The sequence below is a fragment of the Pelecanus crispus genome, chromosome 5, assembly GCF_030463565.1.
Source record: "Pelecanus crispus isolate bPelCri1 chromosome 5, bPelCri1.pri, whole genome shotgun sequence".
Lineage (NCBI taxonomy): Eukaryota > Metazoa > Chordata > Aves > Pelecaniformes > Pelecanidae > Pelecanus > Pelecanus crispus.
This window is the reverse complement of record NC_134647.1, coordinates 67,423,912-67,449,321: the sequence shown is the minus strand read 5'-3', so window position 1 is coordinate 67,449,321 and position 25,410 is coordinate 67,423,912. Positions and strand designations below refer to the sequence as shown.

Sequence of the window (25,410 nt, the reverse complement as noted above, 5' to 3'; positions counted from 1 at the left end):
TTATTTTGCCTGACAATCAATCTGCCACCAAAATGAATTAACTTTTAACCTAAAGCGGAGTACAAACTAAATCTCTGGGGACTGAACAAGGACAACGTGACCTAATTATTGCAGCTACTTGCAAAACCAATTTTGGCTATGAAGAAGAAAGGTGGTGTATTTGACTGTTGGCTAAGCAGTAAAGATCTGGCTTTTTTAAAAACAAACAAACAAAAAAAGATTAAAAGCAACTACGCTGATTCTTACTTATTGCCCAGAAAATTATTCATACAGACCAATGCTGTTTTAAGCCACCCTAATGGTGGAGGGCTCCTCCATTAAGGCCTCACGTTAAACCTAAGCACAAACCTGCTCTGACCATCACCAAAATTTCCCACAGGTAATTGGATTTATTTTAGTGGAATTGCTGCAAAATTTATGAGGAGGTAAAAATCTAGGCTCTGCACTCTCACAGGGCTAAGTATTAATCCTGTAAGAGCAAAGATTGGTTTTGTCCTACAGAGAAAGCAGCAGAAGCCCCAGCACTTCTACTGATAGTAAGACTAGACAGCCCCTCTTAGAAGCCCTTCTAGCTCAATGGTTTCAGTATTTTTCAGACCAGAGACTGCTTTTAAAGGGGCAGGGAACAGGATGACACTGGAGAGTTTCAAGGAAAGAAGCAAGATATATATGTATATGTATTTTTTATATACATACACATATATATGCACATATACACATGCACATACACATAAGTATTAATTAGTAAGGTGAAGAAATTTGTTTGGCCTAAGTCCTTTCTCCAGATATGCACATATATATTTGCTAATTAAATCACCAGGAGTTACATGCATTTATTTGATGATAAAGATTAACCTTTTCAATCCATTTATATAATTATAAGAGATGTCCAAAAGCAATGCCTTTAAAAGCTTGTTTTCTTAAAGGAATGGGGCTTAGAGGGAGATCACATCTAAGGTGACCCCTCTCCCCTAGTCACAACTTTGCATGCCCTTGTGTTTGGTTGAAGTTAGCAGTGCATTTGCACCCCTAAAAGAAAGAAACGTCTACAAATTTTGCAAACACTGGAAACAGTCTGATTAGTGTCTTCAGGCGGGAAAGGCGGGCATGGCTTAGCACCGTGAATGCTGTTTAGCAGTAAGCTGGTGGTCAGCCAGCCAGGGAACATGCAAGCCTGAAGCAGGCACCACACCGCCAAGTGTAAGGTGTGGAGAACATCAAGAGAAAGATGCAGCAAAGCTCAAATCTGCAGGAAACAGATTCAGCAGGTCTGTTTCTCAGAAAAAGTTTCTGTTTTAAAAATAAATTCAGGCAATATGCCTAGAAGTGCCTTCCCTTTCTAGAAGAAAACCTGCATTTCCTCCTTGAAGCCCTCACAAGCTAATACAGTGGCAAGGGTCACACACGCTGAGGAACAGAAAAGCCAGGACACATACTCACCGCACTCGGGTACTGAAATTCAAACTTCACAAATGCATCCAAATCTCTTGGCGATACACCTGAATGAGACAACAACCAGCCAATCCAAACAGCCAATACAGATATTTTTGTTACATCTGTAATGTTGAGCAGGATTTTCGAGAGCACCTAACTGATTTTTGTAGGACTTGTGACCTGTCTCTTGACAGCTGAAAAACCCAAAATCCATCAACCCAAAATCCGTAGAAAGCTGGCATCCAAAGGAAAACATCTACTTTTCTTAATGCTGCTGTTAGTCCTGAGACAGTCTAGCACAGATGGTTTACAGGCTCCCAGAGGCAAGGGACTAAAAGCAGTAATGGCAGGAACGACTCCTGTCTACTGAAGGGCCAATACACATTAAGGCAGTGCAGAGTTAAGGCAGGCACTCATAACAAAATAGGAGATAAACATGAAACTTAAACTATGACCCAGTTATGAGCGAACCCAGGACAACTTAAAGTTCTTCCCTCTGTCCAGATGGAACCCAGATTATCTTTATTCTTCTGGGGTTTTTTGTGTGGTTTTTTTAAATACTGTTTAAAGCTTTTTTGGGGGCTTGAGCCTGTAACCTGGTTATTTTGTTTTAATGAGTGCTGGCTACAAAGGTCTTGACTCTTGAAGTGGTCTTCAACGTAGGAAAACCTCATTCCCCACTACCTTCCTTACCTACTCAGAAGAAAAAGCCCACATGCCCTGTCGAATACATACCTGGCGGAGCTGGTAGGTTTATCCCCCTGACAATAAGAAGGTGCATTTCTGTGCTGTTGAGCTCAGAAAATATCCTGTGAAAAAAATAAAGACAAAAAAAGCATATTCATCCCAGTAGCCCACCACGACCTGGATCCACTGCCAGACCGGGATGCCACTGGTATGTCAGACCTTTTTCAACAGTGCACTCCTACATAGATCATCTTCATAAATTACAAAAGAGCAAGGAAAGAGCACAAACCAAGATAAAAACATCTCTGAGGTACAGCAAAAAGTGCCACAAACAAAGCCCAAAGGCAACAAGACTGAGGGAGAAATACAGAGGAAGGAAGACTGGCTGCAGTACCAGAATGTAAGAGATGAAGCTGGAGATATTTTGAAAACAAAAGAACCCAGAAGAGAAGTCAGAGAACAACTTCTTTGTATTTAAGTTGTTGAGTGTCCTTTCAGGAATGCTGAGCCTAACCCTAGGTGCCACCAGAGTTTGCTGAAGCCCACAATTCCCTAAACAAGAGCTAGAAACCAGAAAACTCATTCCAGCCTGCCCGAGTAATCCCTTTGTTTTTCCACACCTTATCATTTTAAAGGTTCTTTCCTCAAAGTGATGGCTTGGAGGATCCATTCCTTGCGCTCGTGCAAGCTGTAGGATGTCCATGTCCTTTTTACAACCTTGTGCCAGTTTCTCAAACCTGTAGAAAAGGCAAACAGACAACAGAAAAGCTACACACGCTGAAACATCAAACAGAGCATTCTGCCAGATACAGGCCACAGAGCAAGCCTCAGACCAGAGGTCTGAGAGGAACTTGGAGATGCAGGCCTCACAGTTACTGACCCTTTCACATAACGAGAAGCTTACCAACCTGAACCCCCATCATCTTTAGCGGGATCAGGGAGACTCAGGCCTGAAATGACCACATTGTGGGATGATTAACAGCGGGCAGTGGGTCTTACCGAGTCGTTTCTGCTACATTTCCCAGATGCATGAATTGCTTGGAATACTGCAAACACCTCTGTCAGCAGAAACAAAACCAAACAAATACAGATGCACTCAGTGATCCTTACACACAGATTCATGACTGGCAGAGAGTTTTGAGGTTGATGACAACCTAATTTAAGAAAAGCCAAGAGTTTTCCCAAGTCACCCAACAACATCCACCCCCCCAGTCCTTCAAACCTGAAGTTGAGCACAGCATTTGTTTGAGCTGTTCGGCCCTATTACTTTTTAATCACTTAATTTCTAGATATGAGGTCCACCCAAGGGCTACTCTTAATCATTCAGGTACTATTTTCAAACTTGAGTGCTCATATTTAATAGTGATAATTTGATAGTCCCAAGCCTCCAAGCACACCCTCTGACTTCAACTAGTAGAGAATCTAACTCCGAAAATTTTCTACTTTATGACACACAAAAATCAAAAGTATTTTAAAAGAAAAACAAAAAGACCCCACAGAAACAATGATGGGATTATAATATTAAGAAAACCTAGAGAAATGTAAAAAAAACCCAAAACATTTCTAAAAACTATCAGTCACCTCATGTTGGTCCTTCAGCAGTTTTATGAGCTGTGCATATACTTCATCTGCTTTCTGAGACAGTCTGACATCTTCATGGTGTATGAAGATAAAATCACCCTCATCATCTGTAGGGGGTGATGGCAGCTGCAACACAAGAACACCACATTTCAGAGCCCTTATAGTCAAAAACAAAGTAGACAAAAAGCAGTCAGAATGTATGGAAAAGTCAGTGAAGGGAGACAGGTTGTTTTTCTTCTCAAGGCAATTCCAACCCAACCACTACTTACACCATTGCCTGACAACTGCTTAAGTCATAAAACCCTGCAAAATGTCTTACAGGCCTAGTTCCCTGATTATTCAGGTCAGGAGAGCTATTAGAGTGCAATTTGGCTTCCCCATCTACCCAAATATCAAGAGAAAGCACTGTATCACATGCACCTGATCCTCATCCCAAAATGGAGTTAGGACACAGCTAAGATGTACTCAACACCCTAAGCCCAGTGAACACTTCCAAGCTGCAGGATTTAGGTGTGCCACTGTAAATCAAGGAGCAGATGGGTCATGGAGACTAAATTTTCTCAAAATCTGGCACATTCAAGGAGCAGCAGAGGAAATAAAACGAAACAAAAACTAAAACAAAAAATACGGGGGAATTTCAGGGCTCAGTATCCAGATTTGTCACTTGAGCAAACTAACTCGTGTCAAGAAATACTTGTTACATCATTCACTGTTTGAAGTAAGCACTTAGATGTCCAAGAATATGAAGCAAAGCAGAATACTAACAGTCCTACTAACCTTGGAAATATCAACAGGTTTGCCACATTTTGCTTGCTCAATCTTTAGGTCAAAGCTCTTAGCTGTTCTGAGATACATCTTAGCCTGTTCAAGGTTATTTTCCTTCTTTGCTTTGACGGCTGCCTTCATGTATTGCTTCTTTCTGTTCTCCAGAAATTCCAGCTGCTCCCTAGCTGAAAAACAGTTGTATAAAAACACTCACTCATCTGACACTGCCATGCCCCTCAAACAGGTTTATCATGTTCAGTTTATAGCCAGAAAAAGGTCAGTAAAAGTACAGACACCAAATAAGGACATTTCCTTACTGCACTTAATTGTTTCTTGGACAGTTTCAATTTGGAGTATCAGAATAAGAAACAAGCTTCCTTCTATCATGTCATCCTTCATCAAAAAAACCTCATAGCACTTCACAAGTGTCACAATAGTAATTACAGCCCCTTATTTGCAAGCAGGAGACAGACCAGTACAGCTGATTGGTCCAAAGAAGCTGAATTCAAACTTTCAGCTTGACATATTAACTTCTAAAAGACAGTGAATATTTTGAGCATCTTCTGTACTCATTTCTTCCCTCTACCCTGATCTGTCAGAAAAAGACCCAGATGAACCAATGTGCAGGCACATTCAGAAATATCACCTCTGCTAATTTGTAATTCCTTGCCATCTTAGCTTCTTATTAATTCTTGGGTCTCCTCTTTCCTTCCCAAAACAGTAAGGACAACCACACAAGTCAGAAAAGATTGCTTTACATGGTACCATGTCAGTGCATCCTGCCTCTTCTTATACCTCACTTAGGAAATGGTACAGCATGAGCTGATTACAGCCATTTCCAAAGATACTCGTATTGTATTCACCACTGCACTCTATTCGTGATTACATGAGCTAAACACCACTTGCAAGAGGTGCCTGTCTTAGCAAATAAATATACCAAGGACTCTCACACTATGTTCACTGCTGTCAGATGATGGTCAGCTTATTCCCATCCTTGCAAAAGGGCCTGCTGTCCTGCTGCTGTGAGCAATTTGCCCAATCAGCCAAAACCAAACTAATTAGACAATGTAGCTAGCCCAGATTCCTCTGAGACAAAACCCAGTGTGCTCCGTGAGGCTGAGACACAGAGCACAGGTATTTTCAAAGAAAGCCTGTGGAGAATGGACTGAGCAAAGCCATTAACCCAACTGATCTTGGCTCCTTGACTTTCCTGGTATAGGCCTTAAGTGCAACTGATCCACTCCACTCCCACACCTCCCTATGCCTTGCGCTCTCTGACAAGAAAAAGACAGTTTTTTTAGAGTTGATTTATCAGCTACAGGCACCTGTAAGCTGCATTTCGTAATTCTGAGGGGAAGGAGGTAACATTTGGATCACAGAATGCACTTTGGCTACTGAAATATAGCTTTACAATAGTGAAGTACTGAGATTTTGGTGTGAAAATCATGTCAGTATGAATCTGTCCAGGTTCTTGTTGCACCTACTGGTCTTATTTTAAAATACCTGAAATACCCAGGAGAGATTACTGTAACACCAGAGACCAGGTATTATCAATTCCTTCACAGCATAAGTCTAGGGCAATTCACTCAAGAGATTAATATGTCAGCTAAAATTGCAAAAAACAAAACTCCTGAGGATTCAGAGATTTTCAAAGCCAAAATGGACAACTACTATATTTTAGTGGTCTTTATAAAACAAGTCCTGGAATCTTCTAGACAGAAGAGTTATGAGCTAATCACAGTGGCCCTGTGAAATGCCTTTGCACTCTGCAAAAGAACTTGCATCAGCCAACTAGGCAGTTCTGCTTTGTCTTGAGGGAACTACCCAGGGCAGAATGGAAGAAGGATGGGATTACAGTCAAGGCATGACAACAGATTCAGTGAGAGCCTGAACACGGCTGGTGTGTGCCCAAATCACACCGTGAGGTGATGGCTGTCCCTTACTATCTGTACAATTAATCTTGTACAGACAACTGTTTAGTGACCTTAGCAACAGGAGGACTAGAGATTCATGAACTACAAGATAGCTTATACGCCAGTTTGAGATCCTTGGATGAAGCACTAGGCAGAAAACACTGTTTGATGTAGGAAGCTGCATTAGATCAATGAATAATTCACACTGGCAAGCCGTCCACTTTAATGAGAGTATGTGTAGAGTTCAGCTGTGAGCAGAGTTAAACATTATGAATCAATACACTTGTTACATCAAAATTAATTAAAAACCCAATCACCCTTATAATTACACATGCTGCCTCTGTGAAATAAAGCTGCATGGCTGGTCTGGATCTGCCCTCCAGCAGACACATATATTGAGGCTCCTGGCAGAAGAAATCTATGCCACACATTCATAGGCTTATATCTAAAATATAATGAAAAGAAGTCTTTACCAAGGTATTAAACTGAAGTAGTGCAAACAACTTGCACATGGATCGCTGGGAATGATGATCCCTTCACCTTACCAGCTGGAGGGAGATGATCCATTGACTCTGCCTTGTCCAGGGTGGAGGGTGATGTAGCCCGTTTCACATGCTCAGGAGAGCTCTCCTCAGCTACAGCAGATGGCACTGTAATTGGCTTAACAACTTGAGTTGGCTTTCCAGGCAGCTGAGCAGGCTTCTTGGCAACTGGGGCCTGTGTCAGAGGTTCATTCTAGCGTAACATAAAGAATTTCATATTAAATGCATAAAATCTATTCCAGAGTTGAGGACAGCACCTCAAGCATCAACAACCACGGTTATTATTATATCAGCCTTCTGGTATCACTTTTGAGGGGAGCATAACATTCCAGACAGCAAATTTTAACTTCTGGAGGTTTATGAGCCATGCCACACCAGCAGGTAGTTGACCTATGCAAGCGTCAAACCTCCACTATAGAAGGGACAAAAGGAATGTTCAGCAAGACAGTGACTTCAAAAAAAAGCAGATGCATGCAGAAAAAACATCATCCAGGAATTCTCTCCATTAAAAGCTCTCCAGTTGAAAGCACAAACAATCAGCAACCAAATCCAGAGAGATAAAGAAATCAAACCAAAGTCTAAAGGCTGGTGCTGCCTGACAAAAAGCAGTAAGTGTTGAACATCCTGGGAAAGCACAATAGGAGCTACTGGGATGCAGGATGAAAGTAAATATTTAAGTACTCTAGAACAATGTAAAGGAGTGGCCAGGGTCTGAAGTGTTTGCTCTGAAAATAAAACCCACATACAAGACAGCTATGAAAGAGCCAAACTCTGGACTCATAGGCTCTGTAGGTACTGACTGTAATAACATCTCATCTCTCTCTCTCCCCCTCTACAATATAATGCAAACTGAAATTACTACTCAGATCCTGTACTCTTCAGACTTCTGGGAAACGTATTTCAACTCAGTGTACCCTTGCTTGACTAGAAATCCAATGGCCTCATCTCCGCACACCACAAGAGACAGCATTTTAACTTTTACACATCCTACTAAGAAATACTAACCTCCTCCTCTTCATCATTCTCCTCCATGTTTGCCAGCTTGCTGGCACTTTCCAGAACAGCAGCTATTGTGCTGTCACCATCCGTTGCTGCAACACCAGGAAGAGGGGGAAATCCTGAGGAGGAAAGGAATACAGAAGTAAAGAGTTGCATAAGACCTATGTTCTGTCTTCCATGTTTCTTCTTTTCTGTAAAGCTATTTCTATCCAAGTATCTATTATCTAAGATCTTTCAGAATTCAGCATAACTAGATTGAGGGTGAGGCCACAAAGCCTTGCTTGGTAAAGTCTGAGTGGTGGGCTTAAGATCAGATCTATCACAGATATACAGGCTTAAAGGGATGATGCTAAAATAATGTAATAACTGAGCATAGTTTTCTAAGCTGACCAACTGGCAGCCAGCCAAGGAACCTCACAACCTCAAGACTTTGGTAACAGAGATGCCTCCAGAACCAGCAAAGAATTTAGTCTCTCTCCTTTGCACAAAAGGGAAATGGATTGCACAAAAAGTTGCTGGCTCTTTTTTGCCCTCTCACTGCTGCCTCACCTTAGTTGGTACACAGTCCAGCAGAAAAATCGGTGCTACCCCATAGAGTAATAAACAATACATTGCTGACATCTGGATAACACACTAAGCCTCTGCTGAAAATCTACTGCAATGCAGAGGTTGCAAAGTAAGGCCGAATCACAGTAGTTAAATGTGAAATATATGAAGAACGATCCTTTTCATTATTTTATTACCCTTTTAAGGACGGGAGGAAGGCTTGATGATGGAAGAAACTCTCACTTCCACACTACCAGTTCAATGTCAGCTTCTAACAACAGAGACCCAGAGCCACTACTATAAAATGTCTGTTAATAAGATTTATCTCATTAATATGTAGCAAGTATTCTTCCTGCCAGTCTCATTAGAAGTGCCAAGAAATAACGACTAAACTGCTTCTAACCTAAAGATGGCTGCTATGGGGACAGAACAAGTTTGAGGTACACAGACAGGCAGAACACAGAACCCTATGCTGCTGCCCCCACACGACATTTGATCCATTACTCAGCAGCATTTCTGTCTCCAAGGAGGTCAAGGCTGGTACTTATCATCATCCAGATGCAACAAAATGCACTGCCAGTCCACTATAATCTCATTGCTGGTTCCAGCGACTACCTAACGGTTGTCTTCAATGTAAATCATATGGCCTCTAAATGATGGCTGAAAAACATGCAGCTAACACCTAAGGAAACTGAGTTATGTATATTTTCAGAGATGTAAATGTGGAGGACCTCACTCTTACAGCAACTGATATTTACCAAGAAATGAATCACATTCTAGAACAAGGGATGCTAAACTGCTTTTCAGGGACAGCTTCAAAGCAGGGACCCTTCAAAGCAGTACATGACCTGACACAGCTGGCACTGCCTACTTTACTACTACTACTACTACTACTACAGTGCTTGCCATTGCCACATTTGACAGTGACAAAAGCACCACAAGGTCCGTGTCCCTTTTCTAACTTAAAAAAATCTAGGCACCATTTTGCAGAGCTAAGTGTATCTTTTCAGATGAACACATCAGGCACAAGATAAAAGGAATGATGCTTCCTAGGGGAGAAACAGTGTCACGCAAATCAGAGGTGGAGCGTTCATAGGTGACCTTGCCCAAACTTTTACAAACACAGCACTGTACATTCTGAAGAACAGAAAAAGGACACAGTGCGTCTCAAGAAGCAGGTTCGGTTTCTGCCTCTGTCACTGTCTCAGTGTGACCATGGGCACAATTTGCTTTGTCTCAGTAGACTACTTTTACTAGTCATGAGAGCTGCAATACTGATTTGACTTGTGAGGTCTTGCAAGAAGGTGATTAATTAAATATAGAGTTCTGAGGCTCCTGCTGGGAATCAATAGAATGGAAAACATCAGGTAAATTTTTTCAGTTTCAAAAAACTTCCAGTAAACTCCAGTTTACTCTTTCCTCTAGGAGGGCCAGCACAGAGGACAGGTGACATTTTCAATACCTGCCCATGGTTAAGTTGTTTAACTTTTCAAATAGGGCCAGTTTCAAGTTCCGATGCTGTCAAACAGGCAGTCAGTAGTCAGGAACATTCACCAATGTGAAAGTTTGGGAGCATATTAATAAGCAGTTTCACAATAACATCAAACAGCAAGGCCAACCTACTCACTGAGAAAAAGGAGGAGTTGTTCCAGAGGATGAGGAGACAATATCTGCACACCTTCTTCAAGAGCCCAGCAGATATACAAAAGTTGGTATTAGGACATTTTATATTCACACTTACCAGGAGGAACAGGTAGGTCAGAAAAATTCACTTTTCTCCCTGCTTTATGGGCTCTTATGGCATCCTGGTATTGCTGTAATCAAAGGCACTCAGTGAGACGAAGTTGACTATAAATTAGCAATCACCTGTATTTAACCAGCATAAATATTGCAGAATACACAGCATTTTGCTATAACATATGTATTGTCTCTATTTCTCCTTCCTCTGAATGCTTCACAGCTTCCCTACTGGAGCTCTTTTCAAATAGGACAATACACAAGTTATTTCAGCCTTGAAAAAGTCTTCAGCAAGAGAACTAATTCAAATGCCTTTGCTGGATGCAAGCAGCTTGCTATACTTTCATTTTACCTTGGCTATCCTCTCGTGCATCCTGCCTTTCCGATCATCCCCACTCGCTTTAGCCTGTGCTGCTGCCGACTTGTACTTCTCAAGCCTCTGCTGCAACGCTTCCAGCACTGTTTTGGGCTGCTGCAGGGAAGCTTGAAATAAGAAAGACGAAACGCCACATGATTCAGATTTCAAAACTTACAAGCTGCCTTTTTCCTCCCCTTCCTTACCTTCTGCAGAGACAAAACCATCATTGCAAGGTCTTACTATGAATACAATTCTACTAAAGAAAGTTTATTAACTTCTACTTCCATTACTGATCCAGAAAAAAAGTACAGATGGGATCAGCAGCAAACAATATTCAGGAATATTAGCTAGGTTTACTCAATCCTGTTGCAGTTCAGTGGGATAGGGAAGACCTTAAAGTGCTTCCGGCCCTGCTACTTTCATGTTTTGCAACAGAAATCCAAAAGTCCTACCTGAAGCTTCTTGGGTCTGAGGTTCAGGTGCTGCAACATCCTGGGAACTTCCCACTGGAGCTGGTACCTTTTGCTTGGATGGATCTTGTACAGTTCCTAGGCTTTCAAGATCTGCAAAGCAAGGAAAGCAGGAAGTTTCACAGCATGTTCCATAAACAGAAAGTCAACCCATGTTACTCAGAAAACCATCAATTTGATCACATCATCTCCCTGAAAGCTTTTTGGTTTCAAAACAATACCTGCGTGGCTAGGTAAGTCTAAGGTTCCCATTGTTCAGAGAGAATACTTTGTAATAGAAAACCTCAAATGCTGATTTAATTTAGGTTAGTGCTGCTTGAGGGAAAAGAGGGGTTAAAAAAAAAAAAGTAAAACCAGTTCAAGTATTCTAAGAATTCTCTCCCCAAAATATAACTTGGTATCTTGGCAGATGGAGAGAGTGAACAAGATTGCTAATTGACTAAAATATCCTAGTAACAAAAGATGTGCTGAAAAAAAGAAGCAAGTAATACCATCTATTCAGACACCCAAGTTTCTGGCATTGTGTAACAGTGGTTATTTCAGAAAACTACAAAAATATCTGCTCCAAAAATCTTGCACTTTTTAAGGCAAGATGATATCATGAGTGAAGTTTCTCTCTCATGTCATTTGGTGATCAGTTTATAACTTAAGGAGTCATAAGTCTCATGATTTATTGAAATAAAATAATCTATCATTTAGTTTCTTAGAATAAAATAATCTACTAAAGTAAACTGTTTAAAACACCAAGTTGCAGAGACCAAATATTAATTGGTGGTGGTGATACTAGACCTATTTAAAAAAAAACCAAACACACCCCCCCCCCCCCCCCCCCCCGCAAAAACCACAAAACACCCACTGTCTTACAAGGATAGAAGTATCTTTAATATTGGTGACTTGCTTTAAGATTTAGACTTTACTGCACTGCAATCTGTTAAATCTCAACATTCTGAACTTCAGTTGAAACATATAACACCATCAAATACTACAGTAAACTTTAAGAACATGCCATTACCCTTCTTTACCTTCCACTTCACATACTGGCTGTTATTATCTAAAGTTATAAAAATAGGAATATTAGACATCAATACCTACTTGAACTTTTAATTCACAGAGAGTAACTTCAGTTTAAATAATGATACCTCATTTTTGTTCGTTGGTCTTGATTAGAATTTGAATATGCAGTAAGCCTCAGACCGAAGTGATCTTCAATTCTTCTTACAGTTTTGCAATCAAATTCAGAATCATTCCATTACAGGATAGAGAGACTTCTAAAAGGGTTTTTGTAAGATGAGCCTTACCCGGAGGAGATGGAGGCATATTCTGGAGGTCTACTGGCTGCCCACTATCCAAAGCTTCCAAGATCACATTAAATTTCTAATGCAGAAAAAACAAAACAGGAGATTTATACTAGTATGTCCAAGACTTGCTAGCTGCCACAATCAATACTTGACACTCAGTGCATGTGGGTACAGTATAGGGTATGTTTAGCATTCAGGATTTCTTGTATGCATACCTTGCCTGCCTTCATGTATTCCTTCGCTTTCTCCAGGTCCCCTTGCTGCTTGGCTTTTAGAGCTGCTAATTTATACTCCTTCTGCCTCATAAGTAGTATTGCTCGTGTGCTGCTGTTCTGGAGATCTGTGAGAATGAAACAATGCTGAGACTTACACAGAGCATGCAAAATATGCATCCCTTGCTATGTCCATCTAATCAAACCTGCATTAGTTCTCTTTTGCTCTGAATCACACAAACAGCCTTTGTACAAAAGTCCTTTTTCCCCCAGTCTCCAGAAGTTCTACCAGACATAACAATCCCACTTTTCCCAATTTAAAAAAAAAAGTCTTTTAGTCAGTATCTCAAAACTCTTTAAAGCTTGGAATTCCACGTGTCACAATATTGATGCAGAAACTGAGGAAAACAGGAAAAGTTAAGTGAAAGATACTGATACAGCGCATAGAAGAGCTCTATAAAAATAACTGATTCCACTGCCAGAAATTCAGCATCCCACTGACAACTATCTGAAACATTCAGCAGGGAACTTCCAACATAAGCAATGCTTTGCTACACAATACAAATATCAAGAAAAATGTAGCATTAAAACAGTGTTGCAACTGCTTATCCTCTCACATCAAGGTACCTGTTTCCACAATAGGACTAGAAGCAGCATGACCCTGCAGAGACTCTGATTCCAGATGCTGCACTGCCTCATGAGAGGTCTTCTGCTCACTATCTGCAGCAGACTCAGCTTTATTCTCTGGTAGGACACTGACTGAATCTCCTGAATTCTCTGACTCCACTCCCGTGGCTTGAGATAAGTGAGAACTCCTTCCTGTTGCAACAGGAGGTGGCATTTCTTCCTCATTGATTTTTTTGCCTTTCTTCACTGCAGCCAGCATGGTTTCCAGTGTCTGGCAGAGATGGAACAGCAAAGTCAATAGGCATTTTCATCAAACATATTACTAGCATAAAATCATTAAAACACAAATTCATTCCCTTCTTTGTGATGGGATCTCTTATGCACACCACTACAGACTGCTGCACTTTAGCTCTCTCTTTTTCTGCAAGGCCAACCTCAGCGCTAGTGAAAGGTGTCCAATTATTAGAGCAACACAATGCAAAGGACTTGTTACCCAAACTACAGAACTGCAAGTACCTCAACACCTAGAATTATTGGATAGCTGATGTGGTCCACTCAGCTTTGTCACAGAAAGTCACCAAGGAACCCTTTTATACCAACTGTAGATGCATTTTATGTCTTTGCAAAAAAATAAAATACACTACTCTGAAATGTCACTGCCTATGTGGATTCAGGGAAAGAAGGAGTCTGCATACCTATTTAATGCAACGAGAAAAGCCATTAAATACTAACAAAGGAAATGGAGCTTCAGCTGGTGACCTATGGCAAGAAGCTCTCACCATCTGTAACATGGGTTAACTGCTACTCATCTTTTTAAAACCCTTCCTCCACCACAAATATTACCCCCCTCAGTATTTTTTTTATTTAAGGTTCAGACAAGAGACCACCATGCACTTTAAGCCAAAACAAAAGTTTACTTCTTTCATCTTCCACAGAAACTGAAATGGAAGTACAGAAAGACAACAATAATAAAATCTCATCAGTGCCAGAATCACTGCTATTTTTGGTTAGCCATGACATTATTTGACCTATTAAGCAACAGTGGTAGAGATACTTTGGTCTGACTGTATGTGAGATTGGGGTTCAAACCAGTACAGCAACCCACACACAGCTGTCTCTTCTCCACATGTGGGATGGCAGACTGACTAGAAATGGAATTAAAAGCTGAGATTAAAGTTCACAGTTCCAAGAACTACATACAAGAGATAACTGTACACCATTTGTTGGCATGTCATTTTGGTAATTAAGGAACTGTGAGCTGTGAAATGAGATCTAGTCTATTATCCTTAGCTACACTGGGAAACTCCCTACCTTGAAAAATAAAGGAAGTGGCAAACAGCGCACTAAGCTTTGTTATTGGATGAAATAAGCTGTTTTGCCTGTCGCTTTTGCTGTCTGAAAGGTCAGGTGGTTTCAGGTACATTCCTTTCAGAGCTAGCAGGCAGTGGACACATACAGACATCTCCTTTATGTGCATTTCCTCCCCTGGGTTTGGCCTCAGTTGTTCCCTTTGTCCCTAAGCCACCTGGTAGCTAGTGAGACATTACATTCTTCCCTCAGCGAACAGTGCTGAGCTATAAAGCTTTGCTCAAGAAGACAGAGCTGGCTGGTGTCTGAGATGATGCAGGAGACCAGATGAAAGCAAACAGGGAAATAAAGGCACTCTGCACAGCGGTAAATCACCAAGCACTATCAACTAACTACAAGCACGCCACCTGGCTGAAAAGATGCAAAGCTGAAGAAATCACTCCTTGATGCAATTTTTAATTGCATTAATGAAAAATCCTGTTCTATTCATCTTCAAGCACAGCCAACACACTCAGGGCAAGATATCACCTTCCTGTGTCTCACAGAACTGAGTGGAAGGTTAGTATCTAAGGGAAGGCATCAGTGATGAACTGGAAGGTATATGTGCTAGGAAAGCTCCTAACCTTTGCTTTAAGGTAACACTGAACAGTCATGACAGGTCAAATTCAGATCTAGATGGGTGGATTTAACATCAGCGTTTACCACAAACCCTGCCTCCAGCTATCACTAGCCACATTCAACAGAAACAAAGCTGATGCACAAAAGGCATTTGAAGCTACACTTTATCTGTGTATTTGCTACATCAGATTGGTAGTAAGTAACAAGAAATGTTTTTAAAGTAACTCAAGGCAGCATATTAGAATTTCTCTCCCCTTTCAACAAATTCATGCATCTGGAAAGACTCCGAACTACACTTTAGAGAACTGAGTTTGCCTCCCCCTCATTCACATACCTGATGAACCCAACCTACCTTAAGGCCTCTTTCGTATCGGCGTATTTTGGCACTCTCACCCAACTCCTTTGCATTAGAAATTGCTGTCCTATAGTTAGCAATTCTCTTCTCTACCATCTGTTGCAGCTCACTGGTAACAGCAGGAAGTGAGGTGGTCTCAGAAAAAACAATAAAACAAATCAAGAAAACTTATTTCATCCAACTACACAAGTTTTCCCACAGCACTGAAAAACAAATACTCCTCTTCTACACACACTCCCGTTAATCAAGAGCGCAAGGACGAAACAGTCTCTAAAACAGAGGAGCACTTGTACTATGCTAACGCTCCCTGGATCCACCTCTGGGCTTTCTCTCAAAGGCGTAATAGAGAAGAAAGGGTGGAGACATTTAGAAAACTCACAGTCACAGGGTAATTGGAGCCATGTGGTTAGGGAGTAGGTGAAGAAAACAGTAAAGTCTCTCAAACACTGAACAACAGAGGGAGTGAAGAGGTATTTTGGCACAAATCTTGACTTTTTCTTATTTTTAAAACATGCTACTTTACTCCCTTCTGGGGTTCTTCAGCCTGGTTTTACTACAACAGCTCTTTTTCCTCCTCCTACAGCCTGGAATTAGTTCAGTGCCAAAAGCAGCCTAAGCAAAGTTATGAGTAGTTACTTAGAAACACTCCACAGCTACAGAGACCTTTCAGATGGCTACTGATGTAATTATTGCCATTATCTCTATAGAAACGCTCTCAGACCCATTTATTAATGGGCCCAATGCACAAGGGCACTGGAATCTGTAGCACACAACAGAAACATGGCAGTAACTGAATAACGGATTTGACTGCATGAGGATTGACAAATTAAGCTGAGAAAGCTAATGCTACTGAGAAAAATTCCACACAGATGTCAAGGATGCTGAGTTATAACAAGTCTCAATTTCAGCACACCACTCAATACTCTGAGGGGGAAGATACGAACTCTGGAAGCCTGAACTGCAGACTGCATGCTCATATGTATAATGAGGGACAAGACATGCTTGATTCCAACTGTTTACCTCCTCAATTCTATGCTAACATTCAAACTCATCCTCTGAACAAAGCAAAAAATTCACGTATGTCCACACAGCATTAGTTTCCACAGAGAAGACGGCAATAGTGTAGTTCTTCCTTCCTTGGAGGACAAGAAGACCTCTCTAGATCCTTGTTTGTGACTCTTGTATAAGCTGCATGACAACAGTGATTCAGCAAAACAGTCAGGAACATGAAGCTCTTTCCTACCTGTGGTTGCAGGTCAGGTTGCTCATTTTCTGGTTCAGCTGTGGATGGCTCCATTGCTGTCATTTCATCCTCACAGCTTCCTGTCTCACCTTCCACCCCCAGAACTTCTTGCAATTCTGCCTAAAGGAGAAATGAAATCCAACAAAAGGCTTTTCCTCAAAATCTTCTATTTCCTCAAAAGACAAAATAAAATCAAGTCTCAAGCTCCAAAAGCTTTGGATGGACCTTGAACCCAAACAGAGAGTCTAAACATCTTATATTCTGGTCATTTTTTTTAAATTTTATTTTTTATTTTTAAATCAATCCAGTTCCACCTGTATTCACAACAGGAAGCCAGATACCACTCAAAAGCCTCACTGCAGCTCCAGGATTACCACACAAGTTTGTGGTTAGAGATCTAAAGCTGGAGAAGTTCAGAGAAGCACTTTCATAAAGATCATTCAAACCCAAATTTGAAATTTCCAAAAAGCATCTATTAACAATGGCAGTCAAAACCACTGCTTAACACTCCTTCCCTAAACCCTGCCAACTAGATCACTCACTGAAATGACAAAGAATTTCTTGGGAGATATTCTCTCAGGCCAAGCACTATTTGAAGCAGTAGCAAAATGGTGACAGACATTACTTTAAGGAGAATCTCTCTGGTTGTATTTCACCAGCTGACATGGAATGGAATTCCCACTGTTCCCCCCCCACTTCTCTAAGACTCTCACACATAGGAATGTTAGCTAGGAAACACTCTGGTGTGCAGCGGTTGGATACTGCAAAACCCTGTATCTAATAGAATGCTTTTGCAATATTTTAGCTTTTCACCAGAAAGTTAACAGACATTTTTGCTAAATGCAGTTCTGTTTAAAAAAAAACAACCAACCAAGAAAAAAAAAACCCACCTAAGACATACTAAAACTTTTTGCTAAAAAAGTTATGCATACCAACAGGTCTGTATCTTTCTCCAAGTCTTCATCATCTGCTTCTTCCTCCTCATCTTCATTCAGGTCCTTCATACACTCTGCAGCCATCTTTTCAATATGCTCCATGGGCAGAGGAGCTGTAAAAAGAAACCACAAGGAGCCATAAACCCTAAGTAACAGTTATGCAGTCACTGGATAAAAATTTGAAAGGAGCTGCTACCAACTGAAAGAGAGCAGTGACTTCTCCTCTTGCTACCCCTTTATCAGACAGCGTCATAAGTAAATGAGGGTATGTTCATGGGTAAAGGACAAAGACTGGGGAAGTGAACATCCAGAAAAAAGGCAACACTGGTCTTTCTGAGTGACAGTGAAGGCATGCAGTAAGACAAGGAAAATGCCTGTATCCAATAACCTAGCTCAGAAGTCAGATGTCAGGGAGAAATAATGTCTGTTTACTAATACAAGGAGCTTGAACAGCAAAACCATAAGCACCGTGACAGACTAGCAGGTATGGTGGGACACAGCAGTGTGCTCAGAAAGCACAGCCACAAAAAAGAAAGATAGTGTGGTAGCTTTGCACACTAATGACATTTAAGACTGAGTAAGACAGACAAGTAGGACTGGATGAATCAACTGCTTCAGGGAAAAAATACTAGAAGTCACCTCAAGCTCCTAGGTTGATTTAAGATACAGGTAAGCACCTCTACAATATTATTTACAGACATAATTAGAAACAGAAACTTTGTCATTATGGAAGACTTCAATTTTCCAAAGAAAAACTGGAGAATACTACTATTCTTGGATGCTACATCACAATTGTATTCCTCAGTTAAGATAAAAATCAATGGTGGCACAAGAGCAAATAAACATAAACTGTTGATGAATAAATCCATTAGAAGTTTCTATCCATGAAAGGGAATTACTAGAGCAGCCTCTCTCCCCAGTAGGAATAAACATCTGAACTAGTTTTAAGATGATGCTAGATATTTACGGAAGGTATTTATGACATGATTGTCCATATTAACAAGGCCTGGACTCAGCATCTTTGTCAGGCCTTTCTGTTCTGTGTCCTTTGCCTCATGTCAGTCTACCCTAACAAAATAATTCACTCCTGGTGAATTCTGACAGAATAAATTCTGACCCTATATGCAACAGAAGTGGTCCACATCCATCCATCCCTAAGTGCCAACAAACTACTTCTCCCAGTTCTATGCCTTTTCTTCTCTCCCTCACATTGAACTAATTTGAGTTAAAAGCACTCAAATTCCCAAAAAACTGCATGTATTGATATGACCAAGTTAGGCCAACAGTTAAATGCATGAGATGCAGACACTTGCATTGAACGTCCCAGCATACCTGCCAGTAAAACTTCTGTTTGCATCTTCTTTCAAAGCCAAAAATGCGTTATTGTCTGTATTACAACAGTGCATACAGCCATAAATCAGAACAAAGTTCAAGGCATTTACCATAAATAGTGCTGAGCTCAAAGAGTTCCCAATCAAACTACAACTAACTAAATCACTGGAGTTTTGTATAGGGTCTACATTACACTTGAGACTCCAACAGCTGATCCATTTTCTCAATCTACAGTCCTAAGTACAAGAATGTCTCCCTCTCTCCATCTCATGTTAAAAAGTGGGTACATAGTCATCCTTTGAAAATGATGACGCACATTAACATCAATTCTAGAGACACACTGAACACACACGCCATAAGCCAAACTACTGGCTGTTAACATGACAAGCAAGGATCCCTGTGTTTGAAGACAGCTAGAAAGGAAGACAAGAAAATCTTTCTACCTTGAGAAACTACTTGTTTTACACATCAAACAAGTCACACTTGGCATACAAAAATAGAATGTTCCAAATCAAGGCATCATACTTGTCCTGAGCCCAAGAGCAGGAGCAGAACACTGGCACAGAGAACTGCTAAGCAAATCAGAAAAAGTGCTGTTTCTTCTGCCTAACTGCACTTTGCATTTTCTGCATTGCTGTCTCGTAGCCATGAGATTATCCCTTTTCTAAATCTTTCTTGGCTACTTTGTCTTGCAATTTCTCGTCAATCTTCTGGTCTTTACCCTCCAGACTCTACTTAATTCCTCCTTGCAGAGTTCTCATCCCTACTTCATGCTGTGCCAACCACATCTTCCTTAACTTCCTTAACTATCAACTTCCTCCATGCACTCTCAAAAGGTGAAGTTATGTGCACACAAATTCCAACTGACCGTGTCAATGCCTCTGAGACATAAGACTGTGACTCACCAGTGTCAGTAAATGTCAAATAAAATATAGATCTTCAGGACAGAGTTTTACAGTCAATTTAAATGGATCCAAAACAGATCCCATCCTTCCCCTGCATTTACTGAATCAGCTGAAAATTAACCCAGGTACAAAGCTGTTTCTGTTCAAATAATCTCATTTACCATAACAGTGCTTCAGCACCTATAACAAACATGTTGCTCGTATATTTGACCCTTAGCAAAACTCTGCAACTAGGATAGTAGGCCATATCCAAAGGCAACTGGCTGTACTTCAAGGGTCAGAGCGTCCCTTACGTGAAGCCCCACTACAGGCAAAACAACCAACCAAGCCTTCTCGGATGGTTGGTTCAGCTGTAATCCAGTATGGCAAGTTGAGGCTACAATTTCAAACATCCCAGTGGCTGACCAACTGGCATTTATCAATCACAGATAGCAGAGATCTCTGTACTTAAGATGTTGCAACAGTACAGCTTTTCCTGCCTGCATCTTCAAGCAAGAGGGAGAGATCACCCCCACCCCCCGCCATCAGAGCTCATCCAGGAGTGGATTATTGCACCTTGTGCTCAGCCAAGAACCAAGCACCAGTATGTACGGTCCTAGGTCCCTTTTTTCCATCCTTCTCCAGACAGGATCTGTTTTTCCCCTGTCCTTACTGTACCCTCCTCCTTTCTAGGCACTGGCCTGCATCCTGCTCCCACCATGCCCCACATCCCCATCACTATACCAGGTCTCATGAGTCCGCAGTGCCAGCTGTCTAGCTGTTCATCTTCCACAAGCTTCTAATCTATATACTCCTGATTCTACCAGGAAAACAGAATAGCTGTAAATGATTTTAGAAAACAGTTTTATGAGCCATAACACATACCTTTAGAAGGCATAGTAAATGTCAACTTTGCACTGTCTGAAATTTCATTTCCCTCTTATGAACAAAGAGACTGAAAAAACACATTAAGTGACATGATTAGGGCCAGAAGGAAGTCAGCACTTGAAAAGCTGACAAAAATTCAAGAGCTCCTGACACGCAGATTCATCCTCAAAACACTGTAACATGTGTTTTAACCATGAGTAACCTATGTCCAACGGCAGATCTGCTACTGTGCTTATTAGCACAATTGTGCTTATTAGCTTTAAGGGTTTACTACAATCTTGAAACCTGGAGAGTGGAAATGATTTAGAATTTAAATACAAACGCCTCCTCTGTCTCTCATCAATTAGTGTTTAGACAGTCACTTTTTCTAACTATTTTTAAATTCTTCATTTCCCTGCTGCTCTGTGTGAAGTCCCTTCAAATATTACAGGCAAATTACTGCAGAGCTGCAAATAAGGCTGTAGTTGCACTAACTCTTCTTTCCAGCATCTGCTCACACACCCATAGCAAGGGTAGGTCCCATTCTCCTGTCCCATATCAACCACTTGCTGCCACCCCTCCCTTGCAGCCACAGCAGCATTCAAATAGGCAGGTAGCAAACCAGATCAAGGAACTGATTCAGCTGAAAACCTAGCACAACAACAGAAGTTTATTTTTATGGATCAGTTTCCTGAACCAGCTCGCCCTGCAGCTCCATAAATACGTATACCAGCTTAGAGGTAGAGCATGCTCACTAGAGACTGCCCTCTCAGCAGCAGCCTTGATTTATAGCAGATTATGGCAATCCTGTAAAACACTGCATAGCTGCATGCAGACTCTATCAGACAAAATTAACAGATGCTTAAAATATTAAGAATAGTAATGATCCGTTCCAAGAGACACTCTAACCTCCTGCATAACACAAGCTACAGGATTCTCCCACTAATTCCATCAGTTCCAGGATTTCCTGCTTAAAAGGGTATTCAATTTTGGTTACAGACTCCAACTAACTAAAAATATAATGCTCATTCAGTAAATTCAGTCTTTAAACAAAAACAGAACCACCAAACAAACAAACCACCCTCCACAAGAAACATAATTTCCATTTGGAATTCATCTAGCACCTACTACACCTTTTTATGACTTCATATGCTAAACAAGCATGTCTTAATTTAGTCATTAGATTGCCTAGCCATCATATATCTTTCTCCTATGTCTATAAGAGCATAGACAAAAAAAACTCCTACCCTTTTTGTAGGGTAACAACTTAAACCTTTCAAAGTAAAGAAAGAGTTGCAATTTCAGCTTCTATCAATGATGAAAAAACATTTTAGATAAATCAGTGATTTGCAAATAGATATCTTTAATAAATTATACAGGTTGTCAATAAATAAAATCCAGATACTTTCAACTTACTTTTTCCTTTTGGTTTTGATTTCCCTTCTTTCACCTTTGCTCCTGTGATAGCAGCAAGCTCTGCTTCTAGGTCCCCATCATCCCCACCTTCCTCTGCACCCAGCAGCATCTCTTCAGGATTGAAATCTACAAACAGCCCCAGCTGGAGCCAAGGGAAAATAAAATAAATAAATAAATAAAAAATAAAATTTAAAAAAAACCCAAACCAACAAAACAAACCCTGCAGTTAGAACAAAGATGACACTCAAAAAACTCACACTGCATGGATTATTTAAACATTTTCATGCATTCTAGATTCTGTTCATTTTTTTTAAAGCCCATTACCATATCACTTCTTTTACCAAAACAATGCATACCAGGCACCCATAACTGACATAAGGTACATAAATCTTAATAAGCCACAAATACTCCCTCTAAAACTCTCACAATCAATGATGTCATAAAATCAAGCCTATCTAATAATCTGATATAACAAGGTAAAATAAAATGATGTCTGTTATACCGAGCCTCATGAAGCAGATATCATCAGGGAAGTTCAGAGCAGTTCCTGTAACAGCGAAGCTAAAAAATATTCAATCATCATTCACACAACACAGGTCTGACATGCGTACGCTGCAGAGATTTCACCCTTATCTCTCGAAGAAGCTATATTTACATATACAGAATTGTTCGGTACTTCTCATTGCCTCAGTTTGTAAATCATAAACACATGGAAAGCACACACACAGAGAAACAGCCATTACAAACCCAGCAATGCCTACACTACACTGGAGAAAACAATCAGCTGTCTGGAACAGATCATCAGCTAAGCAACAGCTCTCACCTAATATTATTAATAACAGTCATCAGAATTTGACAAAGTAGCAGGGGTTATCACTCAACTGTTGTAAAACATACCAAAGGACATAAGTATCAGAGAAATCTCCGAGATCTTAGTCTAAAAGGTATTCTTCTAAGATGCCATAAAAATAATGATTTTTATATTGCTGGTTAAGATACTAACTGCCCCAGAATAACAACATTTTTATTCAAAGTATGCTAAGCTTTTTTTATAAGCATGAATTAACTGAATTAGATTCATCCTACGAGGCAGGTGGAGAAGCTTTCCTCAGACTTTTTCAAAGAACAAGCCACTGTTGGCTTATCGGTCTTCACATGGCCAAGCAGGCCAGCTTCTCTCCAGTAAAGGAATAAAAATCAGTTGTCATTATTACAAGGGTTAACAATCTCCTCCTGCCTCTGAGGATCTGAAGTGCTGCCAGGAGCTGAAGCTGCCTGTCAGTTTATAAAGTACTGTGAATAAGTAATAACAACTTTTTTTTTTTAACCCTGTAGGAATCAAGGTGCTGGTGGCTACTGCCTTGAAATATTTTGTGTCCGTCTTTGAATCCTTTTATAATCCCAAAGGAGAATGTGAAACATAGCTGAGAGACACAGATTCCAAGGACCAGAAACAGTATTCAAAATCAGCAGCTATTTGTTTACTAGCCCCGATCCTGCCTTTGACATTCTGTAAGGCACTGGGCAGATCAGTTAGCCACCCTCTGCCTTATCCATCTCCCTTCTGTAAAACAAAACTAATATATTCGCAGTCTTGGATAAAATGGAAAGAAGGTGAGGACAGGATTTAATTAGAAAATATTTATAACGGTGATCTAAAGATTCAAGTTCTATGGAACATACATACACCTTTCATCAATAGGCAAAATGGATCAGGAGCACATGTGATCTGTTCATTACTACACTTGTGCAAGTGTAGAAAGTGAAGCAAGTGTAGTAATGAATGAAGTCAAGAACAGAATGCAGCAGTTCTAGCTCTAAGTCTCTCAACTGGCTCAGTAAGGCACATTTCCAATGAAATCAAGAGTATTAAACAAATGTTTAATAAAACAGAAAAAAGTTATAAAAACCTTACAGTTGATACACTACATAGCACAAGAACAGTTTAAATTGAGTTAATTTGCAAGTGAACAAGCTATTAGTGTATCTGTTTCAAGAAACAGTCCTCCATGCTGTAAGACAGGCTGAATAACTAGCTGTATTGAATTAGAAATTAGCAAAATATGTTAATCAGATCCTTTATTTACTCTTTATCTTTTTAGAGTGTAGTTTCTTTTTTTTGGAAGGGGAAAGATATTTTTACCTTTTATCTTCTCCCTTGTTCAAATGAACTAAATTATATACTACTACTCCAACTGAGAAATGCAAACTTTCATATTAGAGCAAGGGTGACATTATGGATCCCTAACTTAACCATTCTGCCTCCAGTATGAGAATACTCGTTCCTAAGAAATCACCAAAAGAGAATATCTTGGCTATTTTCTCTATTCTAATATCCTATTCCAATCTCTTTCCATATTTCCCTCTATTCTTATCAGTTATTCCTCTTCTGTGTGTTATTTGCCTCTATTCTACCTTCAAAGGTTTCTAAAGTTCCATTCTGGTTCTAACATATTCTTCACGTCTAATTGTACTCTGTTTTTCTTCCACTATTCTACCCAGAATTTTGCTTTGGCTGTATTTCTGATTTTGACACTGCTGCCTGACTTCCTACACCTGCCAACCATAACTAAATCACATTTCTCTCCTCAAGGCTTCTGAAGCTACATCCAAAGGTAAAGAGTATGAAAAAAACCCAACACATCTAAGCTCACTTTTAGCTGCAGGACAGGGACATAGGCTTATCAGTCTATCTGTTGCAAGAAAAAACGACTATATGCAAGGGAAATGAAAATTAACTGTCTCTGGTGTAGCACCTTAATGTTCTCCCATATGTGCCCCTGAATTTGTTGTTTGATATTCTGGTGTTCTTATTTCTGTTTTCTTAGAGATGTAAGAACAACCTCCATATAGTTACTGAATTTACTAAGTCTCAATATAGCTGGGGGTAGAAAACTACTATAAGCATGAGTCATGAGGTCTCATGCAAAGATTACAGCATTACAACATTGTTGCTTCCCTGCAAGACCTCCACTGCTGCATATCAGATGTTTACTTTAAGAACATGCTAAGGGAGAAAGCAGGAAAACAGACACCACACGATTTAATTTTTTTCATGGTCCTGCAATATCTTATTAACGCACGGGAGATTCCAGCAGGAAAACAGCAGCAAGAGATCTGAACAAGACTACCCTGAGGAGCAGCAAGAGTAGGAGGTTTCCCTACCTACTTTGCAACCACATCTCCCTGGCCCTTTGCCTTCCTTACCTGCTTTGCAACTGCAGCTCCCTGGCCCTTTGCCTGAGGGCTTTTTTTAGGTCTTCTGCCAAGCATGCTGGTTCAT

At 40.4% G+C, this 25,410-nt stretch overlaps 1 protein-coding gene across 1 annotated transcript in view; it reads right to left on the bottom strand.

The window, feature by feature from the left end:
• CC2D1B (coiled-coil and C2 domain containing 1B) overlaps positions 1 to 25,400 on the bottom strand; it is a 34,448-nt gene extending 9,048 nt beyond the window's left edge. The window contains exons 1-19 of the mRNA XM_009483217.2: positions 25,335 to 25,400; positions 22,128 to 22,269; positions 17,626 to 17,741; positions 16,694 to 16,813; positions 15,448 to 15,585; positions 13,170 to 13,440; positions 12,546 to 12,670; positions 12,331 to 12,406; positions 11,015 to 11,125; positions 10,557 to 10,687; positions 10,209 to 10,281; positions 7,928 to 8,040; positions 6,926 to 7,115; positions 4,480 to 4,652; positions 3,703 to 3,828; positions 3,121 to 3,179; positions 2,742 to 2,858; positions 2,170 to 2,243; positions 1,441 to 1,499 (exon numbers count right to left, since the gene is read on the bottom strand). Coding sequence (XP_009481492.1) covers positions 1,441 to 1,499; positions 2,170 to 2,243; positions 2,742 to 2,858; positions 3,121 to 3,179; positions 3,703 to 3,828; positions 4,480 to 4,652; positions 6,926 to 7,115; positions 7,928 to 8,040; positions 10,209 to 10,281; positions 10,557 to 10,687; positions 11,015 to 11,125; positions 12,331 to 12,406; positions 12,546 to 12,670; positions 13,170 to 13,440; positions 15,448 to 15,585; positions 16,694 to 16,813; positions 17,626 to 17,741; positions 22,128 to 22,269; positions 25,335 to 25,400 — 2,280 coding nt within the window. The remainder of the gene's footprint in view (positions 1 to 1,440; positions 1,500 to 2,169; positions 2,244 to 2,741; positions 2,859 to 3,120; positions 3,180 to 3,702; positions 3,829 to 4,479; positions 4,653 to 6,925; positions 7,116 to 7,927; positions 8,041 to 10,208; positions 10,282 to 10,556; positions 10,688 to 11,014; positions 11,126 to 12,330; positions 12,407 to 12,545; positions 12,671 to 13,169; positions 13,441 to 15,447; positions 15,586 to 16,693; positions 16,814 to 17,625; positions 17,742 to 22,127; positions 22,270 to 25,334) is intronic.
• Positions 25,401 to 25,410: the final 10 nt, after the last annotated feature.